The sequence below is a fragment of the Tenrec ecaudatus genome, chromosome 8 (genome assembly GCF_050624435.1).
Source record: "Tenrec ecaudatus isolate mTenEca1 chromosome 8, mTenEca1.hap1, whole genome shotgun sequence".
Lineage (NCBI taxonomy): Eukaryota > Metazoa > Chordata > Mammalia > Afrosoricida > Tenrecidae > Tenrec > Tenrec ecaudatus.
The window spans coordinates 137487518-137514389 of record NC_134537.1 but is presented as its reverse complement, the minus strand read 5'-3'; the positions used below and the strand labels follow the sequence as shown (position 1 = coordinate 137514389).

Here is a 26872-nt window from a genome sequence, read left to right as displayed (position 1 = left end):
AGTTCCTAAGGTCATAGGAAAGATGTGTTTTATGATGATCTTAGGTGACCCTTGTCAAAGGGTCAGTTGACCCCCCCAAAGGGGGTTGAGAACCGCTGATCTCAGTGATAGTATTCCAAGACTCGTGTTCTAAGACAGTAATAGCCAGCTTCTCTTTAAAGCTAGACAAGGGATTCAGATTACTTTGATATTTCTAGTTGAATTATAAGAGAATATGAGTGCAAAGGGGGAATGGGAATGTTTACATTAAATACATAATACATGTTTTAATAAATCAAAATACCAAAATTTTAAAAGCATGTAAGTACTTAATGAAATTAAATTATACTGGCTTTTAATTTTGACTAGCTGAACAAAATAATTAAGTGTCACCTAGGGTGTATGGGTTGTAAACAGATAACTGAATAGTAATTTCATTAAGTTAGCCATGTTATCATCTGTTGGTAAATTAGAGGTAAAAGGGAATCATTCTCTAAGTCATGCTCTGGGAGAGAAAACACAGCATTCTCACTGAGAAAAAGAACTGAACATGACAACATAAAGGCCAGAGTGGACCTAAGGTCTGTTGACTTCCACTGTCTACCATGAAGATGACATGTCCTTCATGGGGAGAGTGCTGGTTGAGAGGTTTTTAGAAGTCCAACTGCATTTTTTTAGTACTTTCATTTTTTAGGTGTTTGTAACTCTACCCACAAGATAGTTAATATCCACTGGTCTTAAAAAATTCTTCACATTTCTTTCCTTTCAGACCAATGGTCCCAGCAAACCTCTCTCTGCTATGCTGCTTCCCTGAAGTCATAGCTCAATATTTCAGAACTCTATTTGGAGAGAGAGAGAGAGAGAGAGAGAGAGAGAGAGAGAGAGAGAGAGAGAGAGAGAGAGACAGAGAGAGAGACAGAGAGAGAGACAGAGAGAGAGAAACCATGCAGAAAACAAAAGGCAATGGATATGTAAGTTTCAGGTTTTAGATTCTTCACCAGAACTTGTGTGAATTTAAAATTGGTCTGCACATAAGGAGGTCAAACTCAACAACAAAATATTTATTATTCTATACTCTGCTTTGAAGTGCAAGTGATTCTCAGAAAGAAATATTGCAGGAAAAGCATTTTTTCATGTAGTTGCACGGCCATATGTAGCTTAATACATTTTTAAAATTATACTTTGAGAAGAAACATTGCTTCCCACTTATTCTGTGCCACGTGACACACGGAGAAAAAGAGAAAAGGTGGGAGGGGGGCATCTGGGTGGAGGAAAGATGGAACGCGGAGAGGACAAGTCATTTTGCCGTTCACGGCTTCACCTATTTAGAATGTGTACATTATCTATCTGTAGGTCGTAACAAATAAGTGACCATGGGGCGTTTCTCTTTAGCTCTGGAAACCAAACCAAACCCCAAACAAACCATTACATGCCAATCTATTCAAAGTCACAGGACCTGCCCTTTTGGGTTTCCAAAGCTGTAAATCTTTAGGGTAGCCAAGTGCCTTTTCTTTCTCCTGCAGAGCGGCTGGTAGGTTTGAACCGCTGACCTTCCTGTTTGCAGTGGACAAGTCACCCACTGCGCCGCCAGGGCTCCACACCCGGCAATACTCCTATAGCCTGTGCTGTGCGCACACTGTGGTCCAGGAGGGATGTCTAGGTTGACTACCAGGGATAGACGCTGGTCCTGGGAGCGCTGCCACAGGTGCCCCTGCGGGGTCAGGGGTGGCGATTTTCCAGGCCAGGGAGAAGAAGGAAGCAGAAACACTGGTGGCGACGTCTTCATGTCTACAGGTTCCAGGCATCTGGCTGGGGAGGAGGGCGAGGACCGGCCGGCTGGCCGTGGGAAAAGCGGGGGCTCCCTGCGCGCTGGGCGGGGAGGGAGCGCGGTGCCACCGTCCGCTCATCACCAGGCCCCTGGAGAGTCAGCGGAACCCTGCGAGCCGCCCCCAGCCTCCGCCACGGGGCTCCAGCAGCTGCGGCCGAGGACCTGGAGCCTCTGCCGCGCCTCGCTCTGGGGTCCCCAGTCCCTCCTTCCCCACGACGTACTTGATCTGAGCGAGGAACTCTCCGGCTCCAGGGAGACCCTCTGGGGGACCAGCCCTGCCTCGGGCCGCCGCCCGCCGCCGCGCCCCAACTCGGAGAGCGTCCGCCCGCACCATGGAGGGATCCAGCGACAGGCCCGGGGCCCCCAGGTCTCTGGGATCGTTGGCGGGGCGCCGTGTGGGTGAGATGAACCGGGGGGCTCCGTAAAGCCTGGGCCCAGAGAGAGAGGATCCGAGCAGGCAGGGAGCTGCATCTCCTGCTGCCGCGGCCTCGCCACCCTCCGCCGGTGCACCGTCCGCCGGGTTTCTATTCGATCTGGGCCGGGCGGGCTTGCCACCTCCTCCTGGCGGCCCGCCCTCCCGCGGGGGCTCGGCCGGGCTCCTGCACGTGGCCCACGGCAGCCCGCGGCTCCGCGCAGCAGGCAGGAGCGGGGCGCGCAGAGCCGGCGCCCAGGAGCACGCACAGCGCGCCCTCCACCCCTTCCCAGCCCGGCGCCGATTCGGGGTGGGCACCTTCTGCCCGCTGGACTGGAGGGGGGAATTGCAACGGTCCCCTGGGTGCTCCCGACGTTGCTGCGGGTTCGTTCAGGGTCCGGAAAAGAATGGTAACATGAACGGTGGAGCGTGAGCGCGTCACCCGAGGAAGGGGAAGAGATTGATGGGCAGGGCGCTCACTTGGTGAAGGATCTCAGCCCTGGGACCGCGTGAAGAGGTCACTTGGCATCGCCTCTCCTTGCTGGCTGGACTCCGCTGACATTGGTCGCCTGCTTCCACTGGGTTCTGGGCGGCGGATCGCTGGCTGCAGGGCGCGCGAGGACGCTGGAGTTGGTGGCCCTGTGTCCACAGAGGAGTTCAGCGCCGGATCGCCTGTCTTTGGATCCCGGAGGAGCCCGCAGGCACGCTGGCTCTGGAGGGAGTTGGACTTGAGTCCAGGTGGGTTATTCCATGAGGATGTCCGGGGATGGCACAGGAGGAAGGTGATGGTACCCTGTCAAAAGCTGACACTTGTCCTCCTGACACTTGATGGGGCTGAGTCACTTCCTCCCTTGTAGTCCTACATTCAGGGGGTTGACTGGGGGACTGCCCAGTGTCCTTTAAGTATCTTGCATGCGATGGACTTTTTCATAACTTATCATTAGTCTATGAAATGATCGCATTTACTCCGTTGCTTTGTACGAGTGGAGGTGGATATGCTTAATGATTTCCTCCGTCAGATCATTGACTTCTAAGCCAATAGATAATGCTTTCGTCATAGTTTTCTGGGGGGGAAAGTAACTGTGTGTTTGTTCTGCAGATGGCCAACTCCCTCTGAATCCTGCAGATCGGTGCTGAGCAAGCCACCAAAGTTTTTAGCTTCTCCTCAGTTTCTGGGGCTTTCCAAGGCAGAGACAAGGACTTTGGCACTAAACACAAGAAGCAGTCAGGGGACCATCTTTAACTTTTCTCCTCTGTTATTTGCAATGAAGAGGAAACAGAAGAGGTTTCTGCAGATGACTTTGCTGTTCATGGTGGCTTTGATATTCCTGCCCAATATTGGTCTTTGGTCTCTGTACAAGGACAAGCACCTGGTGAAATCTACAGAGCCTGGGGAGCAGCAGGTAAGTGGTGCTCAGAAAGACCACAGGAGGATTGGTAAGACTCGCAGTCCCAGGGACATAAAGGAAGCAGGCTTGAGATAGCATTGAGACTTTATAACCAAGAGTGTAGAGACTTTGGGGATTTAGCAAGTACTGGTTTTAAGATTGCCTCCAATGACTTTGTGAACTATTAAGTAGAGTTATGAAAGAGGAGGTGGAGAGTGTGATCGCTTACAATTGCCTTAGGTTGCTGTGGGCTTGAGGTAAATAAAAGGTAACTGTTGATTGGAGAGATGTGAGTGAGTTCGGTGTAAGTTCTGTCACAGAATTGTGTTTGTACCTTGAATCTAGTTTTTGTATGCATATGACAGTGAATTAGTTCAATTAAATGTTACATGTTGGAACATATTCTCAAAAATCCGACTGGTTGTCTGTACGGTGTTTGCTTGACAACAGATTTTCACTCAGTCAAAACTTAAGTCTCTCGTGGAGGTTAGAAAGGTGGCATTGAGAAGAATGTTCAGCTTTACAATCTGGAGATAACAGTTTGTTGCTAAAAGCTTTCTTTCACAATGGAAACAACATATATAATGATATATATATTCAGTCTATTATTCATTAATATGTGTGTCACTAATAACTTGGAATGGTTTAAACTGTCTTAATGAACAATTATACAAAATATCCTTCAAAATTGTCGATGAAGCTCAATATTATGTTGCTGAGTTACTTGCTTATTAATATATACAATAGTTATGTGGTTAACATTTTAACAATAGGATGTGGTCTTCTTCATGCTATTGATATACTTTTCAGTTAGTCCTGTGTATCACCTGAAGATATTAATATTCTTAATCTCAAGGGTCATCACCCATTACACTGTGTACTTTCTATGCATAGATTTGTTTAAGTAGTTCATTTCTACACAATCACAATGTATATTAATGACAAAATTGTTCATGAATTAGATAGTTATGAACTATATGGAAGTAATTTCATTTTTCATTATGTTTACAGGTAACTAGTTGCTTATGGATTTTTGACAGATTAGAATCCTGAGAGAAAATATTAATAAATCTACCTTTAATTATTTAATTCTGTCATTCTTTATAATATAATTATCACTTTGGTTCGAAGTATATTTAATTCTGTCATGCTAGTAAAACACGAAGATGGGCATTTGGGATATGAAACTTTTAAAAATCTTATATAGATCGTTTATTTTCCCAATTCTTGGCTCTATTACTATTAGTAGTCAATGCAGCATTGTAGACAACTTCAACTCAATGTTGATCCAATCACAAAAGGAAAATTATTTCTCCTTGAGTTTTGCTAATTCAATTAACAATGCTCTCTGAAGTATTTGCTGGTGTAGCTAACATAACCCGCTAATGAAGCTTATTAATGAGATCTTGACAACTTTTACCCTGGCTCTATTGATTTTGACCCTTCATGAGATATTTGTTTGTCCAATGGCATAAAAAAATAAAATGTGGCAATTTAATTCTCTGGCTTGTCATTGCAATCTCCTCAACAGTTTCCTCGGTTTGGGTTCTTCTGCGGTGCAAATAAGATGTGACGTTGGGTAATAATTTCAGGTGTGTGAGAGGCATGGAATTTCCAGTGAAAAAGGTGTTCTACACAGTCTTGTGTGCTCAAATTGAGTGATTCCAGTGAATATCTTGGGATATTCCAGTTGGACAATATTACGTGACAGTGTGGGACTGAGTGATGAAGAGAAGCCGGTGAAGTGCCAGGAACTGCATGTCAGTCATGCATGTTCACGTTCTTCTCTATATGTTGGGTTTCAAACTCTTACTCTCTTCAAGCTAAACTCTAGGGGCAGTAGATATTAGTTGGTGGCGGATGAAAGGTAGACTCCATTGCTAAGTACAAAAAGTGAAGCTTCAAGTGAATTTATTCCACTTGTAAAATAATTGGAAAGAAACGTAGGATATGTTGATATCATCATCTAAGTTTTGGATATGAGGGTTGGTCACAGAGAGAGGTGTGACCCAATACAGGGGACTTACAGGAATCAACAGACTCCATATTGTGATGTAATATTTGCTTCATTTGTCCAGAGTCCATGATTTCAGCCAGCTAAATGCAAAGGTTTTCAAATGAAGTATATAATTTGACTATAGGGAAATGGGTTGTTTAATTAGTAATTTGTTTTGAAAGACATTCATGGTTCATTGTTAAATGTTCCTCAAAAGTCATTTTTTTCCTTGTGTTTCTCTTTAAGGTGTAAAATGCTGAGGGTGAAAATAAGGTGTTGATTGAAGCATTGACAGTTATAAGTACTAATGCTATTCAAAATCAGTTCCAATCATGTGCCCAAATGGGCTGTGTATTTTTCACAGCAGTTAAGTGTAAAATCACAGATCTGATGCTAGATTTACATCCTGTCTGTGGCATGGTCTGAGTGTGATGTGATATTTGTCACAGATGAGGAAATATCCACTCTCTAAAATAATTTAATTATTATAAGGAGTTTACAGGAAGAAAATATGGAAATTCTAAGTAGTCTTAGTTTGTATTTTATCACAGCACATTTTAAAACCTTTTTCTACTATTTAGTGAAAAATATGTTTAATACTTTGGCTACTGCTCAAGATAATTCATGTTTAAAATTATGCAGTTTAAGATATAAGATAATCTGATAAGGAATTAAAGACAAGACACCTTTTGGGAAACTTGTGCATTATAAGGTAGTTTATTATTTAACACATTTCTTAAGTCTACTATATTATTTGAAAATGTTTGAGTTTACTGTAGTTTCGCATGGAAAGTAGTAGTTATGGTAATGCTTCATAATTAATAATAATAATAATACTCAACTGCCCTCCTCTGACAGAAAAACATGAAGAAATTTTTTCTGAAGTTTGTCTAAGTGTTTTTTCCTTTTCATTTCATAAAAATAAAGAGAATTGATAACCTGGTTCTAATGACACAAAGCAATTCTAAGTCATTAGTTTATTCGTTTTTTTCTTTCCATAATTTGAGCTTTTCAAAGTTGAAATCAAATCCTCTTAATAAATATTAAGCTAGTGATATTTTAAAGCTTTATAAGATAAAGAAAAGCTTAAGTTATACCATAACATTATTCTTTTTTTAGCATTATTCTTTAAAAAGTTAACATTATTACAATATTTTACAGTTGAATTAATTTTTATTGTTTCTGAGAAGGTATAAGGGCTCATTTATGCTATTTAGAAAAATACAATTCTATTTAAAAATAATAGTTTGAAATGAGTATGATATAGAAATTGAGAATAATGACTGTTGTATTTGTAGTAATTCTTCCTCCCACCCCCCACCCCCTGGCCCAGCAGCTCCCTGTAGTAATTTTTAATTTTACTTTTTAAAAAAAAATAAGCGTGCATATTGATTTTCTTCTCTAGTTTTAGCTGTGTTTAAATTAAAGTCCAATTTTACATTTAAATATTATGTTGTGCTTTAGAAATAGGTACAGAAGAAGGAAAAGTTTTAGAACAAAAAATTTATGGTCAACATGATTATAACTTTTTCCCTAATCATTTCTTAAGTTGTATGAAGTAAATAAAAAACTACTTCCACTTTCCCATATCCACCGAAGAGCTAACCAGAAGCAGGAATAGAGCTCCTACAAGTAGTCTAGCAGGCAAATTGACAATGATAAGAGTTTTCCAAATAATTCCCCGATATTGAGAACACTTGTATGAAGAGCAAGTTGTGAAACAAAATGAGGGTCAGCATCTCACACTTTTAAATCAGACATTTTAGGAATTACTCAGAAAGAGTCAGGAACTTATGTTTAGAATGTTTTTTTCCTGCCACATTGAAAAACGAAACACAACAAAACCAACAACTACTAGGCACTCGTTATGTTGGCAATGTCTTATTTCTTTGTACAGTAAGACCTTTGAGAGTCGGAACTAAACAGGCCTGCCATTTTTTTTTCTCCTTTTCCCCTGGGCCTTGCAAGTTTTTCACCTTTTACAGGGTTCAGTCTTACCCTCTTTCCATCGCTCTCTGTTCGTACCACACAGCTGAGTTTTCCTTCTCAGATGGATCTGTGCCATTCACAGGTTTTGCCATACTCCAGAATTTTTATTGATAAAACAGGGTTAGTTCAGCTGTCCATATTTCAGATATCTGAAGTCATGAGATCACTTCTTGAAGATGAAACATATTGTGAGGTAATGTTTTGTTTTTAGTTAGATGCAAATGTGATCCATTCTTAACAAATGAGTGATTTACTCTCTTAGGAAAAACAAACAAACAAACAAATAATATAAGGTCAAAGAGATTCCTCAGCATCATTAGCCAAGTGTTCTGATGTTAATCAGCCTCATGCATTTAGGAAATTCTCCCTTTGGTTAAGAGGAGTCTTTATAAGGCATTTTGCATTTTCTTTATGAAGTGAAAATGTCACAGATACCATGAAGGCTGTCAACCCATTAGCATGTCCCTAGTCTTCTTTCAGAAAGCACTTCAGCTACTGGAAGATATAAAAGCAAGAGAAAATGAAGGTGTCCCCTTTGCCTGCATTCCAATGCTCATTAGCACTCTGGATTTGGAATGATGTGTTGCTTTCGACCCTACTGATCTTAATTAAGGTGCAGCTGTTACATTGGGGTTTAAAAGAACTTTTCTAGATTTTATGGAAAATCCATTCAGAATTGCTACAGGATCATAACTCACAAACCTCTGTAACAAGTGTCTTAATGTTTTGCTGTGACCTAGTAGATTTCTATGAACAGTTCATATTGCCCTGTGGGAGAGAGCGAGAAGGACAGTCTTTTCTTCTCTTCACAATCTAGTTAGAGAGAGAGAGAGAGAGAGAGAGAGAGAGAGAGAGAGAGAGAGAGAGAGAGAGAGAGAGAGAGAGAGAGAGATTTCTTTTCCTGCTCATTGCTGAGTTGAATAAGCTGTGCTGAATCTATTAGCAGCTTATAATATTTTTCCTACAAGAGAAGCTGAAAGAAAAAATGATGAGATTAGGTGACTTAAGTAATGTAGAGAAGAGGATAACACTTTATAAAACCAGTTTTATTGACAGTAAACATGGCAATTTTTAGGGAGGTTTGCAGTCATGTCTTTCCTTGGAACATTTTTATGCAGATAAAAGGCAGATAAAGAACTTCATAAATTAGAAGAGAAGATTTTTTAAAAGCGGGGAAGACAATATGCACTGTGAGCGACAAATCAAACTTGGATATATGTCTATCCTGCGGTTACTCTCATTTCTCACTTGTTTGGCTTCTTTGCGAAGAGGTAAGTACTAAATCCTTTCGGTCCTGACAACCATCCAACAAGACCATATATCCTTTCGCTTCCGGTTTCTCTTTGCCTGTAACAAGTGCACTTACAGAATCAAAGGAACACATTAGCACCAGATTTTGAAGATGAGAGTAAAGGTAAAGAAAAATGATCATAAAATAGAGACGCTCTCCTTATATCCTCCATCTGTCACACCATGAAGCTAATGATTCCTAAATTATCTCAAAATGTAATTATACTGCTTGAATAACCCCAGCCACTTCCATCGAGTTGATTCTGATTCATAACAATCATAGATAAAATCCCCACGGCTGTCAATCTGTATGAGAGCAGTACCTACCTTGCTAGCCACCCAGTGTGTATAGGGCAGCACCACCAGGAGTCTGAAAACTTGAATAGTCACAAAACACAAACACGATTGGTGACACAGATAATATGTATGTAGGAGAGACACACACTCTTTATTTAAAGGGGAAAATAAGGAACAAAATCCAAAGCTTAACTACTCGTCCTCCACAGCCATTCTCTGTCAGAATGCTGATGTTGGCTTCTATGTCACTCCAACTGGTGGCATCAGGAAGTGGGTACGAAAAAAAAGTATATATTTTATATATACATATATTATACACACACATATATTTTCTAACTTTATACAGTTCTTAAATACTGGTTGAGAATTAAATACTATCTTTTTCACATTCTTGCTTATTCCAAAATTGACTGCATTTACACAAAATTTTACAATGAATATTATTCAGAAATTGAAATTCTAAATAGAGTCAATATTTCTCTGTAGTGACTCTACCTGTTTTGTATTCCCTTCAGTACAGTGGGTGCGTAGGTATACTGCATTGTGCCCATTATTCATTTTCTAAGGAGTGAATTGAAAAGAGAAAACTGATATTCACGAAACAAACAGAAACAAGATCTATACTACAGAATGTATTTTGTGATGGTTGAGTATTTAGAAGAAGGAGAACATTATATAGTTCGGGATCTATGAGCCAGGAATTCTTTAAGCCGAATCTGGAGCGGCATCTTGTTATAATTTAGAGAGGTTTGGGATAATGCTGAGGAAAATCAGATAATAACAGTTTACATCTTGGTCTCATCACTTGTCAAAATCTATAGTATGTACAAGTCAATTAAAGCACCGTGCTAGCGAAGGGATTACGTGTTGGGCTACCATCTGTGATGTCCGCTCAAGTCTGAAAGCACCGGGCTCTCTGAGGAAGAAAGACGGCTCTGAACTTCAGGAAAGGGGGCCAGGCTCAGGAGCTCCCAGGGCCGTTCAACCTTTCAGTCACCATCTACTCAATGGCAGTGAGCTTGGTTTTTCCCAGACAAGCCACTTCTGTGAGAACTAAGCCAAGTTATATACATGTAAGTTGACACAGAGTAAGTCATTTAGAGCAACTTGACAATAGTTGCTAACCTTTTCTGAATTTTTAGAACGACTGAAAGTGCTAAATAAGCTTAAACTTGTAAAATTTAATATATATTAAAACCAAATATCCCTGTTAATTTGTCCATTTATTTTGTGCTCGGAAGAGGAATGCATTGGGTATGTAAATGAGCATGCTTCAGAAGCAAATAAATGATGAAGACTAATTATGAGGAAGATTCAGGAAGCTTGGGGGAAAATGGAACTAAATGATAAAAATAAAAGACATAAAGTTTATTACGCAACATAATCTCCATCAAGTTCAACACACTTTTGTAAGCAAGGATACCCGTCATTTAGCCCCTCCCAAAGGAACGGGGATCCTTGAATTTACCAAGGCCATTGCATGTTTTTTAAAATTATTAACGGAAGAAAAGTGAGCTTGCTTTGAAGATTTTCTGGGAGCCCTGTTGGAATAGTGGATCCCCGTTGGGCTGCTGACAACTGGGCCGGCAGTTCGGACAAGATGAGACTTTACATTCCTCTACCGAATTGCAGCCGGAGATAGAGTGGCGGCCCCAGTGCTACCCTGTTGTAGAGGGTGGCTGTGACTCAGCAGGGAGGAGGGTTCCAGTGTTTTATCGTTTTTAGTTCGTTTGTTTTTTAATTAGGAAGCAAAGAGACAGAAGGATTAAGACTAGACATGTAAGGTAGATGTTGAAAGATTTCTCATCAAATCCTCACACAATTGCCCTTGTTTGATGAGCAAGTGAAGAAGCCTCAGTGGTTGAACAAAGTCTTTGGTGAAGTTTTTCCTGCGGGTGTTTCTGCAGAAGCTTTGGCGATGCTTCTAAATAGATCTTTCTAAAGCAGATCTGATTGTTGGTGGTTCCTCCAGCATGTCATCTCGTTTGTTAGGCGTCGTGGAGTCAGGTCTAACTCCTACAGACCCCTGCGTACCCCAGAACAAAACCCTGCTCAGCCCCACGCCATCTTCACAATGAACAAGTTTGAACCCCTGTTGCAGCCACTGTGTCAATCCATCCGGCCTCCTCCTTTTTCGTTGATGTGTTCGGCATTCCAGAAAACCATTGCTATGAATTTATTTGTGGACTGGTTCATTTTTGCCATGATTGGTCCTTCCTGCCCGTTTGCTCTTTGTCCTCCGGGTCAGACTGGTAAAGCCATGTTTCACCTCTTGTTGCATTTCTTCAAAGAGGTGCTACCAGATCTTGATCTCACTTCTTTAAAAAAGTCCATGGGCACTCTGCTTTCATCTGCAGCTGATCTGGGCACAGCATTTTGGACACACATGGAGCAAATAGTGTGCTCCACTTTAATTCTCAGTGACAATTGTCTATGCGGAACTATTTCAGATGTTTAAGGTGTTGGTTATTATTTCTGTTCATTTTCAGTCCTCTTCAGTTAGGGTTTGAATGAGATTCGTTATTTCCACATGGATGTGGACGATCTTCTGCTGCTTCATCTTTAATAGCATCTGTCTCTTCTTAAAACAAGTTGTCCATTTGTAAACTGCCATTTTCCTTGGAGTATTGTCCCTATAATTTTTTTTTTTGGTAAGGCACCAGGGATTTCACCATTTGCCTACTCAAGGTTCACAATAAATTTGATATTTGTTCCTTCTTCAGTTTTAGCAGAATTCATGCTGTCCTTTCCAAACTTGTGTCCTATCTTCTCAAGGCTTCCATTTAGATCCCATTCAGACATGTTATAAAAAAAGTTTGTATAAGTTTATATTGGTGCAAAACATTTAGAAACCTATGTATAGTTTTTTTATATTATGAAGCTCATACACATTTTCCAAGAACTTATTGAAGACCCTTTCTATTTGCTGGCAATTGGCTGAGCTATTAATTAAGGTGCATACAAAGTCATATAACTCACTCACTCACTGAGTTCGAATCAATTCTCACTCCTGGGGACCCCATAAGACAGCTTAGAACTGCCCCGGGGGTGTTTGTTTGTTTTTTCCCTGATACTATAACTCTTGAAGGAAGTAGAAAGCCAGTCTTTCTCTCTCAGAGGGCTGGGAGTTTGAACAGCTGGTTTTGCATAACACAGCCCAACACATAACCACCATGCCACCAGGATTTCTTATAATAGACCTATTTTCTACCTCTTCTGAATTCTAACATATTTATCCTGTATGTCTTATAAAACAATCAATGACTATCAGGATATCAGGATATTTTTAGATTAATTGTTTTATGGGAAAAGATCATTTATATTAGGATCTAGGAGAGGTAGAGAATGTATAAATTATGTTAACATTTTTATGTGAGCTCATTCTCTTTGTTTTCTCTATATTTATAAAGTTAATCTCCAAAAAATGAATTGAGATGGCTCTTCTATAAAGCTCAGTTTACAGCTTAATAAGGCACAAAGGCAAAATGTGAGTCCATTCAGTCTGGAATCATAGAGAGGAACATCAATCAGCAGTCTCAACAACTGCAGTTTTTAAGACCAGTGAAGACATAAAAAACATAATTAGGTTTGGAAATTAGCCTCTAATGCTTTCTTGATTTTAGTCACACTCAATTATAGAAATGTAAAAGAAATAGCAAAGGAAAGCATGGCCAGACTAAAGATCAAACTGGAGTAGCTTCTGTGTTAAGATGAGGAAAGGTAATGGTGAAGCCCCCATGGACAGAGGTGGGCTTTTGCAGAGTCCAGCATTGCTGGATGCAAGTGAGGCCAGAAGACTGGCCTGAGCGCCCCGGGAGGTGACGGTCAGCACGTGAACTAAAGCTGAGGGACTACGTGAAATCAAGGAAAGAGTATCATGACCTGAAAAATTAAGTAGAGGGCCTTGACGTTTTTCTTTTTGATAGTTTAAATGTACTCCTGACAAAAAGTTCTCAGATTTTTTTTCCTATGCGATTATCATACTAATTTGGAAAAGAGACATTTTAAAATATGTAATGTTTTGTAAGATGTAAAGCAAAGTACTTCGATATATCATACATGTGCTCGCTAGAGAGATGCTTGATAAGCAATTTAATGTTTGTTATAGTAAAATATAATTTTATAATAAGGACCGGGGACCATAACACTGAGTGGAACTGTCAAGATACTCTCTGGTAAACTACTCCAAAAGTCAGAAGGCGATGTGTCAAAATGCATGCAGCATGTGCCCAGAGAGCTACACAGTACAAAAGGAAAGAAGAAGGAGTCAGCGATTGTGAATTGGGGTAAGGTGACATCCATTACAAGGATGAGGAGACAGTAATATTCCGTTCCCAAATATTTCAAGACAATATACTGCTAAGATTAAAATTATTAATGATTCATAGTGTCTGTGTAGTATTGCTATGTTATTTAGCAAATGCAGAGATAGTATGAAATTTTCAAGGTCATGAAGTAAGCAATAATGTAATAATAAAAGTAGTAGTGACAGATAATGTCAATAATAAAAGTTTGAGTGTTCATCCCAAATCTGTTTCCTGTAGCATTACTATATTATTTTGCAAATACAAAGAGATACGAGGAACTTGTCAAAATCATTAGGTCAAAAGCAAAGTGTCAGTAATATTTATAATCTATCGTCTAATATGGCTATTCTAGAAATGCTTTAGACTAGAGTAGCAGATTGAATAACTCAAATATGAATGGCGATGTGCCCTATGGGTGACGCGAGAACTCCGAGCTGACAGCCTGAATCCACCTCAAATGCTTTTCATCATTAGTTGTGTGACTTCTGGCCAATTGTGCCGCAGACTTTCCATTTCTGAAAAGAGTAAATAGCAGGACCTAGATGTTTAAGTTGATGTAAGGTTAAGCGGATCAATATGCACAAAATCCCGAGAGAATTTCATGGAACACAATAAGCAATTAAAAATGGTAGTTTTTACTCCCTGTGAGGATTTTAGAAAATCCAAATGGGAAAAGCGCGTTTCTATACCTTTCTTATAGCCTGTGCGGTGGTGCTATTGGTCAGCCGTGAACTGCTAACCACAAAGGTGATGGTTCAAACCTGCCGTCCACTCCGAGGACGAAAGATAAGGCTCTCTGGCCCTGTAAAGATTCACAGCCTCAGAAACCCTATACAGAGTCACTATGAGTTGGCATCATCTCAATGGCAGTGCGTTTGATTAGGGTTGGTTTGTCCCCTTTCTCTAAGGGTCCATTGACAGTAAATTATATGTCGATATAGAAATATTTTGAAATATGTATCAAAGCACTGTAGCTTTCTGTTTTTTATGTTTGAGTAGCTAAAACAAAAATACAATACAGTAAATTTTAAAAGCTTACATATCTTCAAACAAGAGCTCAAACAAATCCTATGCACCAGAAGCCAAGTATATCTCACTCTTTGTTCTTGTTACATCTGACAGTGAAGTTGAAATGGAACCCAATGGAGAACGGTGTTGCCGGAGACTAGAGTTGAGTACATGCCAAGGGATTCCTATTCCCCCCCACCCCCCGCGTTAGGGCTTGAAAACATGAGGAACAAGCCAGTGGAAAGACAATACTGGAAAGCCATATAACACTAGACAGTGAGGGGAAACAGTGATGCTTCCATTCCCTAGCTGAGTGAAGGCAGTGATCTTCCAGATAGCCCCATGGACAGGTGTTATTAACAAGTAAGTAATGGGATAGTTCCCCTTTTGGCTTCTCTAGAAACTTTTAACTCTTTCCATGAGCCAAAGGAAACGATGTTTTTCAAAGAACTTCCCCACTGCAAGGCTAGATCTCGAGTTCTAAGATGGAAAGTGCAGTGCTGAATATAAGCATCAAGGTGATAATTATCGAGAAACACTAGGAAGAGTTGTAGGCATAGCTCTCAACCACATTACCTCTTCTCCCTTGCTTCTGCTCAGTCTTCTTGCCTCACCTTATTTTTTGGAAATTTTCATTCAGAAAAAAATCAATGAGAGCCTTTCATCCAAATCTGCCTCCTGAGCATCTGATGTACATACGACACTGTTGTGGGTAGGGGCTGTCCTATCACTTCTGACTAGAGTGACCCTATTTCCAGGGCCAGCAGGGTCACCCAAAGGGAACAGGCTTCGGTAGACTAGGGACAGGCCACGAGGAGGACATAGGCTGTCTGCTCCTGAGGAATTGGCACTGGGAACTTTCTGGACAGAATCTAAGCATTGTCCAGTACAGGCCATTAAAATACAGACACAGCTTAAAACCGGCGTCATTGGCATCAGCCATGAGGTTTTGTTTTGTCTTTTGAGTCAAACTGCATTTACAATTCTTTCAAGGTTTGTGAGTGATACATTTGGCTCAAGACTTGTACTCTGGCTCTGGGTTGTGTTGTTGTTTGTAATACTGGGAGGCTTAACCTGTTCCAAAAGACGTAATTAGACAGTACATACTGCTTAGTTGTGTCAACTCAGGGAAACCATCTCTTGTAAGTTAAAAGTACAAACTAGCCCGTGAAATCTACGCTACTAGTAAACAAACACTGTTTTTTGTTTTGTTTTTCCAATTCAGCTCTCTTTTCTGTTTTCCAAAGCTGTTTTTCCCAACCCTCCAAATCCCCCATGATAACACCTCTCCTGACCTGCCCGGCAGATGGCCTCATTCCTCACTGAGCAGTCAGAATCTTTATATTGCGAGAGCCAGGACAGCCTGTCACAAGATCAGAAATAGCACCTGCGTTTGCATGGGCCTTTTTCTGCTCCTCTCCGTTATTTTCATGACTCTGGGATGCACCCCTACATCTAGGATAAATCGGGAACCCATCCAGGCTCTGGTTGTAATTTTCACCAGGGGCTTGCACCTGTTGATTTTTTTCTCTTTTATTCTCAGCCTTTGCCTCCTTCCCCTATCGGTTACACGATTATTTAAACTCGCTCCAGTTTCCCCATTGCTGTGCCAAAGAGAGGTGCAAAAGAAAGCAAAGCAGACCACCCCTCAGAAGCAGCCCCCCCCCCCCCGTCTTCTCTCACTTTGCTTTTTTTTTAAGCACGGGTATGTGATGCACCAGTTTCCAGCTTTTCATGTCTCAGTGTTAGAGACTGAATGCACGTCCTTCTTCCTCTAACACTAACCGCTCTTGCCAAGGTCATGAACAACAACTCTAATTAAACCCAAGGGTCCATCTTATTCAAAGTGTCAATTGACAGACGTTCACAGCACTGCACACTCCTACGTGATGCAGTCTTCCTCGTGTGACAAAAAGAGATGGTTTGAGGGAAGGCCAAACCCAAGCCACTGCTCTTGGGTTGATTCCAACTCATTGAGACTGTACATAGGGAGGTTGGAAGAATAATGGTGGAAAACCAATTAGAAAACATTAGAAAGTACAGAGTGACTCTGATTGTTTATTCTTCACTGAGCAAACTACTACTCGAATGCCTTCATTCTCACTGCCAAGTGCCCTCACCCACCCACCCCACTCCCCACCCCACCGGCCCAGTACACACGCAGGAATATATTTACCAGGTTTCCCGGCCTTTTTGAGCTCCCCTTTATTCACATGCTCTGTTCATCAGGCATCTATACAATTACTTCTTGTTGTGAAATCTCCACATCAAATTTCCATTTACATGATTTAAGTTGATGAGTCTTAAATCATTATCTCAAACCCAAATCTCCCTCTTGATCCTCTGATCCAGGTAGCGACTAGAAATGTAGAAAGCGGTATTTTAAACATAGAATGCCCCGCATTCAATCGATTATTCCCCTCTTCATCGCTGTGATTATTATCCGTTAGTGCTTCTCATTTAAATGAAATATACCGTCAACTTTCTGAATATGTAGATCCAAAAGTCAGTCATCATAATTGATACCTTTATTATATTTACTTCCTAACCCAATGGATTGCTAAATACTAAGAGTTCTACCTACTATTTCACTCTTAAATCTTTATGGCTCTTAGTTGCCATTCAGTCTAACTCTAGACAACATGCATAATAGAATGAAACGATGCTTATCCCTGTACCCTTTCATCATCATTGATGTATGTGAGTCTGTTGTGTGACTCTTGTGTTAGTCCATTTCATTGAAGGTTTCACACACTCTACCATGCCACCAGTCTCTTTCTTGTGATTGGTCTTTTCTGATAATATGAGTATATCCAAAGTAGGAAAGAAGGCGTACTGCTCTCCCCCTCCCACCCTGGTTCCAGCCTCTTTTCTGAGGAACATTCTAGTTGTATTTCTTTTACGATTGATTTGTCTATAGCTTATAAGATATTGTTCATCAACCCAGCATTTCAGTCACACCCATTTTTCTGTTTTCATTGTGCATGCCATTGAGAAAACGAAGGTTTATGTAAGTTTCACTTAAGAAATCAAGGTGACATCTTTGAATTTTAGGACTGTAAATATTTTTGTATAATGGCTTTCCCCAATGTATTTATATTGATTGGTTTATTTACCATTACCTCCATGAACAGTGTTGATATAAGTATAGTAATACATTTGTCTTCTCTCTATCACAATGTTGTTAACTGGCCCACTTGAAAGAATTTTTATTTTCTTCATGCTGAGATATGATGAAGGTATTTAACTTTCATCAATTAGTGCTTCACGTTGTCTTTAGTTTTCATAAACAAGATTGTAATAGTTGCATATCTTAAGTTCTTACAGAATCTATAATCCTAATGCTCTGATCTTCACCACCTAGTCTAGATTCTCAGATTATTGGTTCAGTATATAGATTTTATAAATGAAATGCAAAGGGACAACCTTGCTGCAACTCACCTGCAGTTCTGAACCAGGCAGCATGCCATTGTTCTGTCTGTGTGGCAACTTGATCTACGTTCAGGTTCCATGTGGTCATTTATCGTGTTCTGTAATTCTCTTTCTTCTCTAATAAGAACAAAGTAAAACACTGCTGCTGAGTAGATTCTGACTCGTAGTGATCCTATCTAGCGTTTTGGAGACTGTAAGTCTGGATAGGAACAGATTGCCTCAATGACCCCTAAGGCAGAGGCTTGTACTTTTACATGACCAGCCTGGGGGTTGGCAGGCCAGTGCTTACCCACAGCGTCACCGAGTCTTCTTATTCTATTCACGGTCATTCTCGATTTTACTTCATCAATAAAATAGAGGTAAATGTATCTTTCTGATATTTCTTACTTTAGGCGAGGATCCATCTGCTACTAGCAATATCCCTTGCTCCTAAACGTCTTCTGAATGACACGTGAACTTTTGGCAATTCTCAGTCAATATAAGACTGCATTCATTTTGAAATTATATTCAGGGAACTTCAGGTGTGACAGTGGAGGAGGGATGAGGACATACACAGACATTCAGATAATTTTGCTGAATATAATTACAGGAATCTCTATATATCTTTAAATCATCCTAGCCACTACATTATTGGGGTCAGCATAGACACTATACTGGATTTCTATAAGAAAATCAAAACTTTGTATGGGATTCTTAGCTTTCTAATTCATTCCTCCAGTCCTGGTGATCACATTGCTGAACTAAGCAGGCAACTGCCATTCTTGAAACTGTTCATTGGGCTCCCACACCTTTAAAGCTCAGCTTCTTTAATACACCTTAACCAAACTCACTGTGATGTGAGCTCATGCCTCATCGCTCACTCTTTTTTTTTATTTTAACAATTTATTGGGGCTGATACAATTCTTTTCACAGTTCATACATATACGTACATCAGTTGTATAAAGCACATCTGTACAGTCTTTGCCCTAATCATTTTTTTCTCTTTTCTTCTTTTACATTTTATTAGGGACTCAAACAACTCTTACCACAATCCATACCTATACATACATCAATTGTATAAAGCACACCCATACATTCCCTGTCCCAATCATTCTCAAGGCATTTGCTCTCCACTTAAGCCCCTTGCATCAGGTCCTCTTTCCCCCCCCCTCCCCTTTCCCCCCTCCCTCATATGCCCTTGGTAATTTATACCTCGTTATTTTGTCATATCTTGCCCTATCCGGAGTCTCCCTTCCCCCCTTCTCTGCTGTCCCTCTCCCAGGGAAGAGGTCACATGTGGATCCTTGTAATCAGTTCCCCCTTTTCAACCCACTCACCCTCCACTCTCTCAGCATCGTCCCTCACACCCTTGGTCCTGAAGGTATCATCCACCCTGGATTCCCTGTACCTCCAACCCTCATATATACCAGTGTACAGCCTCTGTCCTATCCAGCCCTGCAAGGTAGAATTCGGATCATGGTAGTTGGGGGGAGGAAGCATCCAGGATCTGGGGGAAAGCTGTGTTCTTCATCGATACTACCTCACACCCTAATTAACCCATCTCCTCTCCTAAACCCCTCTATGAGGGGATCTCCATTGGCCGACACTTGGGCCTTGGGTCTCCACTCTGCACTTCCCCCTTCACTGTTAAGACTTTCTGGGCTCCAGCCACTTTAAATTCCATTCATTTTCCAGTAGCTATTAAGTTATTTGTTCATATTTTTCCTTTGCATATGTTCTATCTTAAACCTTAACTATGTAAATACATTCTATTTCTCTTTAAGCTATAGCTGAGAAAGATTCCTTGCCCTACCATGCTTGCTTGGGCTAAATATATTTATTAACTATTAAAATAGCTCCCTTTTCGATTCCTATAGTGCTATTTACCAGTCGATATTTGGCCAATTATTTAAGTCGGTGGTTCTCAACCTTCCTAATGCTGTGACCCTTTAATATAGTTCCTCATGTTGTGGTGACCCCAACCATAAATTTATTTATTTATTTATTCATTATCTTACACAATTTTATTATAGGCTCATACAACTCTTATCACAATCCATGCATACATCAATTATATAAAGTACATGTGTACATTCATTGCCCTCATCATTCTCAAAACATTTGCTCTCCACTTAAGCCCCTGGCATCAGCTCCTCATACTGTAATTTTGCTAATGTTATGAATCATAGTGTAAATATCTGATATGCTGAATGTATTAGGTGACTCCTGTGAAAGGGTCATTCGACCCCCCAAAGGGGTCATGACCCACATGTTGAGAACATTAGTCTTCATCCTTATCCCAGGTACATAGGAATGTGAGTGACCTTGTTTGGAGTCAAAGCAGGACCTTTGCAGGTATAATTGATGATTATACCTATTATTCTATGGGATCCTACAAACAATGGAAAATATTCTTACAAGAGACACCCAGGGAGATTTGCCAAGTAGAATAGAAGACAAAGAAGGGGGTAGAAGAGACTTCGTGGAGAGAGCAGTTGAGATTTAAGTGGTACAGCATCCCAGGGAATTCCCAACTCCACCCAAGGTGGGAAGAGGTAAGGAGGACGAATTCTGTTAGAGTCTAGAGGAGATGAATGTTTTGGCACCTTTTAGACTCTGACCTTCAGAACCATGAAACTATAAATACTTAAAAAAATTCCAGATCAGGGTGATTTGTTAAGGCAGCCCTAGGAAACGATATAGTTAGGAATTGTTGACATTTTTTATGTCAGTGCCTAACATTAGAAATCAAAACCAGACAACAATAAACCCATTGCCCTTGAGGGAATTCTGAATATTTGATATGCCATGGACTCCAATCCGCCTTTTCAGAATGTTCCCTAGAAACATGAATGGCAGGACTTTGTAGTAGGTGCTTAGACAGGTTATCAGGGGGTTGGGGAATAAAGGGATGGCAGAGAAGGGAAAAGTCCTTCAAGGTGAAGAACCAACGCAGAGGCGACAGCAAAGGGTTGAGCATTGGAAGAACTGCAGAGACGGCTCCACACCGGGGGTGCTGTGAGTTGCAACGGGCACCCCCACACCTAAAAACAATACTATGACGGATTAAATTGCGTCTCCAAAATAATATCTCAAAATTATAACCTCTGCCCTTCAGAATGGAACCTTGTTTGGGGAGATAGAGGTTTACTTTGCAGATATGACTGGTGAACCCTAATCTCTTTTAAGTGGTCCGTGTGAAAAAGAGAAGACAGAAAGGGAATCCCACCTGTGGGCGCATCTTTTCGTGGTGGCAGGCCTTGAGCAGCCAGAACGGAGAGAGACAAGGCTGAATTCAGATCTCTGCCCGGTCTTCTGCACGTTTCAGAACTAGAAGGATACATTTCTTTTCATTAATTTTGTGCTATTTTTTTATGGCAACCTTACACGACTAAGACAGCGTCAAGGGCACTTAAAGAAAGCCTTGCTTTTTGCTGTAACATTAGTGAGCTACAAAAACACATGTAAATTTCATGAATCTACCTATAAGGACCCAGCAAAAAGCGTGCTTCACTGAAGGTATAGATTGATATATTTCCAGGGGGTTGTCATAATTTGAATGCTGTAGACTTTAAGAGTCCCATTAACTTAATTCTCTAGGACAGATTCTCATGGGGGAAAACTCTCTCTTTTAAGAAATTGACTACCTTAATAAAAAAATTACAAAAAAGAAATTGACTGCCTTAATTTACCTGTGTTCATTTTAATTAGCATTTGCATAACAGGGACATCGAAGCAGAGAGATAAAAGAAGAAATATAAGGGTAAACCTATTTAATATATGAGGAAAAATGTATAAGAACTAGAACAGAAAAGCAGATTTTCAGGTAGAGATTTTAAATGTGGTGTCTTTAGGGAACATGTACACTGTTCTCATGATTAAATAGTATGGTGTTTGAAGATATAATTCCACAACATTCTTCATAATGCTAACTTACTTCAAGTACTTCAATTGCATTTGCTCTTTTTGGCTTGTATGTGGTCAGCTTTGGACTGCTATACTTTTCAATCTGACATCTCAATCATTAGTTACCTCACTTCCACCTTCTTTCATTTCAGTTGCATTTGTATCTCTCTCAATAAGTGTGAAAATGCAGTTTTCTAAAATATGTGCAGAAACATTCTAGAGAGGTGTTTAAATTGGATCTTTATCCAGTTCAGTGCATATCTTCAGAGAAATGTTATTTAAAATATCCTATAATTGGGCAAAATGATTTATACTATTGCACATTGATTTGTGTCATAATATTTGACACAAGTTTCCAGGTGTATTACCTAGCAAACACATATCCATGGATGTTAAATTATGATGAGAAATTGACTACACATTTTTTAAGCAACTTGTTTGACTTAAAATTTAAAGCAATACGTTTCCTATTTACAATGGTTTAAATTTTTTCATATTTTTTCTAAATATCCAGTTTTATATTTTTATTTATTTGAGATGCATTTGCCTTTGCGAACATTCTTATTATATTATGTACTCTGAATGATCAGTTTGATCTTTTACATATATTTTACATATATATTACATATATTACATATTTTACATATATTTTTAAATATATAGATTTATATTATCTAAACATAGGGTGGATAATACCTTCAGGACCAGGGGTGTGAGGGGCGAGGCTAGGAGAGTGGATGGTGAGTGGGTTGGAAATGGGGAACTGATTAAAAGGATCCACATGTGACCTCCTCCCTGGGAGATGGATGGCAGAGAAGGGGTGGAAGGGAGACTCCGGATAGGGAAAGATATGACAAAATAACAATCTGTGGATTATCAAGGGCTCCAGAGGGAGGGGGAAGTGGGGAGGGAGGGGGAAAAAAAGAGGACCTGATGCAGAGGGCTTAAGTGGAGAGCAAATGCTTTGAGAGTGATTAGGGCAAAGAATGTACGGATGTGCTTTATACAATTGATGTATGTATATGCATGGAGTGTGATAAGAGTTGTATGAGCCCCTAATAAAATGTTAAAAAAAAAGAAAAAAACATATATGTAGATACTAATTTTATATGTTATGTTCACATGAAAGAGGGTTTAATTTTTATTTTGCCTAATCAAATGTACAGATTGCCTTTAAAGAACAGCAACCCTTCTTTTTTCCAATATTTTATACCAGGTAGAGCTTAAAATATTTTTCATATGTGCAGATGAAATGTTTGCTACAGATTTTAGTAACTTTGAATGTTAACATACATGCTTTGTACTGGTTTTCTGTCTTCTCATTTTAAATATATTATCCCTAGGTACTTTTAAATTGTATGGTTCTATCAACTTACATTATCGTACAAATCAATTTATTTTATGTCATATTATTCTTTTGTTTCAGGTCATGTAAGATTAAGAATGTGTGTGTGGGTATATACAAAATGTGTGTGTATTCACACACACATATAGACTGGCATTGGTCATATTTCATAAATATGTGCATGAATTAAGACCACTGTCAGAGTTGATAGACATGTTAAGACATTGAATGAAAATATTAAAGAATTTATCATTGCTTAAATTAGTGACGTTGCTTAAATTAGTGACATCATTTTATTTTTGGAATTGTTTCTATTTATTTAGGTAGGTATAAGAAATTGAACCATGACTATCAAAACCATGCAAAATTTGTGAATGAGAATGATTATCATGGACATCTGCAGATGAGTCATAGAATTAAAGACAAAAAGGAAAAAGGGTTAACTCCCAAGTTAGAGATGAATATTTGTGGTTAATGTATTTCTAGAAAAGCAACAATATCTAATCAGCTTTTAAGTTTAGTGGTCATAAAAACTGATTAAGATCATCTCTACTTTAAAAAAAATCATTTTATTTGGGGCTCGTACAATTCTTATCACAATCCATACATACATCCATTGTGCCAAGCACATATGTACATTTGTTGTCATCATCATTCTCAAAACATTTGCCTTCTACTTGAGCCCTTAATATCAGCTGCTCATTTTCCCTTCCTCCCCACCCCCCTCCCTGTGAACCCTTTATAATTCATAAATTATTATTATTTTGTCATACGTTACACTGTCCGACGTCTCCCCCGGCCCTCTTCTCTTCTGTCCCTCCCCCAGGGAGGAGGCTATACGTAGATTCTTATAATCAGTTCCCCCTTTCTACTCCACATTCCCTCCACCCTCCAGACATCGCCACTCTCAGCACTGATCCTGAAGGAGTCATCTGTCCTGGATTCCCTGTGTTTCCAGTTGCTATAAGATCACTTATTCTAACATATCTCAGAATTACATACTTACGAATTATATTTTTAAAAATTAAGTCTCTTCTAAATGTTCACTTTAATTGATTAATGTTGTAAATTTTTGAAAAAAACATTTTATTTATTATGAATGTGAAATATAGTACACAATGAGCACTTAATTAAATATCATTAACTGGAAGATTTTTCATAAATGGATTTCTGTATAGTGAAAATTATTCCTTAAAATAATAAATGTTACCTAGATTCTTGACATTTCTAAATATATTAACATAATTTTAATTAATTATGTAAGTATAAATACTATTTTTGCAGAATTTGTTGAAAATACAAATATTAAGAACTAAACAGAGGAAAGGAATTCATTATGTAATAAACTACCTCAATATCTGTCTAAAATCTTAACTTATATGAATACCTGAATATTTTTGTTTAATGCTTGCTTTGCCTTTAATTCCTTTTTATTGGTGTTCTAGTACATTGCCATATTTTCAATATTCCATAAAATTATTTTATCTACCAATATGAGAAATGTGTTTTCTTATCTAAGATTTGGTAACAATAATCTGTTATACCACAGTACCATATTCCTCTGTTGTTAAATTGCTGTGGTGTATATTTGTATAATACTGCCTAGAGTTTTATTAATGTACACTTTGACATATTCATCATTTACTCTGATCTACTAAATAAATGTTTAAATATATGAATTATTTTATAATTTGCTTTACATGTATTTTCTCTTTTTTAAAGAAGCAAAGAACAAACTAAATCCACTGCTATGTATTTGATCGATAGTCTTGTGGCCCTGCATAAAGTTTCTGAGACTGCAAATCTTTACAGGACCAGACAGCCTCATTTTTCTCCTGCTGAGTGGATGGTGGGTTTGAACTACTGATCTATTAATTAGCAGCCTAATGCCTAGCCTTATTTAACCTATACTTATATTTAACTCAAATGGCACCTGGTAGCACTGTGAATTTGCCGTTTGGATGCTAACCATAAAGTCAAAGGTGCAAAACCACCAGCTGCTCTCAGGAAGAAGAAACTGTATGTTCCTGTAATGAACAGGAAGGACTCTTACATTTGGTATAAGGTGACTATTTGTCAGAATTGATTGTGTGGCAGTGTATTCAGCTTAGGGGTACATACTTATTCTGAAGATGGCAAAATATATAATTCTCTTTCCTTTTCATAATACTTAGCTTAAATGTTCTCATATGCTAACACTGAGAAGCTTCTTTGTATGAAAACTGTAAAGTAGATGCTGTTTTGCATATTAAGTCAAATTTTTAACAAAGTCTTCTTATTCCTTGACTTTGAGTAATATCTGGAAGTCAATTTGCTTCCTTTGCATTTTCAGATATTATATTGTAAAAGATTGGCAATCATATTTTAGGACATTTTGTTTTTCTCACTTTAAATGATTTGAAGTAAATATATGTTTTTTCACCTTCGAAATATTTACTGCTACCACAAAACAAATAAAATAGCCTAACTTCCTGACAGTCAGAACTGGAAACTAAGCAAAGTTATTTGCCAAATCCATCTGACACAATGGAACCATTGCCAAACAGTCATAAAAGGATTAGAGTGGACTATTACATCCTTACTCAATTCACAGCCCTAATTTGTTCAGTTGAAAACAAGTATCCTTGGGAGTGTAAGTTGCTACCTATATAGGTAGATGCTGTGACAAGGCTAGTTTGTCTTTTTTTTGCTGAGTTTGAATCCTGCATCTGGCTCCTTGTCCTCAAGTTCTTTGGGCTTAAGCCAGCGACCTGCCATATTGCTTCTGATCCTGGAAGCCATCAGTGGGCTGCCATCTGACCTGTCATCCTTGGATTCATTTGTCTCTGCATCCACAAGCTTGAACCTATGTACCTTGGATTCATTCAGCTTAGCCACCAGCCAGTGGTTTAGGGTCATTAGCGTCTAAAGCTATGCAAGTCAAGAGAAGGCTTTGACTTAACTTCTACATCTGTGAGAGTCACTTTTCTGTTTTACACACACACACACACACACACACACACACACACTCACCTGTGACTGAGTTTGCTTTTCTAGAGAACCTACATAAGACAGATGGTTAAGAGGTTTTCTATTCTGCATACATGTAGACGGTGTGGTGGCGAATGTAGATTAGGCAGAGGGGAGAAAATACTCACGCTGGAAAGGTTCAGATATGCCCTTTCAGGATGTGTCGCTGGATAAGCAGGAAGAGCAGTGTTTTCTAATTTTAGTCCAGGTGAGACGGACTCAGGTCAAGTGACATAAAATACATATTTGTATATAAAGTACTTAGGCTAATTTCTATTGAGAAAATTAGCAAACCAGAGATCAGTGTGAGTACCTATTGTTATTATTCTTGTTTGTGTGTTTATTTAGTTTATTCCCCAGAATGTAGTTTGTAGGGTTATTTCAATTAAGGAAATTCATAGAGAAGACGTACAGCCATTTATCCAAGAAATTCAGTTATGGCAGCTCTAGCAAATCCATGGCTTTACCCCTTCCTGACAGGAAAAGAACATTCTGCTTGTACTTTAGGATTGTCACTCCGTGTTTTCAGTTTGAAAAGAAGACAAATGACCTTAGATATTAGAAGTAAATTTGAAACAAGACATAAGATTACAAGTCCATTTTATTGCGTTTAATTTTTCATGAGTTTACAATTATACTTTTTATAAATATAGAATATGGCATTATACTTTAAAAATATACAAAGTATTACATCAGAACAAACAATT

General features: G+C 39.2%; 1 protein-coding gene across 1 annotated transcript in view; it reads left to right on the top strand.

Annotated features, from left to right (window-relative positions):
* Nucleotides 1–3484: 3484 nt before the first annotated feature.
* The window catches only part of GALNTL6 (polypeptide N-acetylgalactosaminyltransferase like 6), a 1308188-nt gene continuing 1284800 nt past the window's right edge, over nt 3485–26872 (top strand). Inside the window, exon 1 of the mRNA XM_075555794.1 lies at nt 3485–3622. Coding sequence (XP_075411909.1) covers nt 3485–3622 — 138 coding nt within the window. The remainder of the gene's footprint in view (nt 3623–26872) is intronic.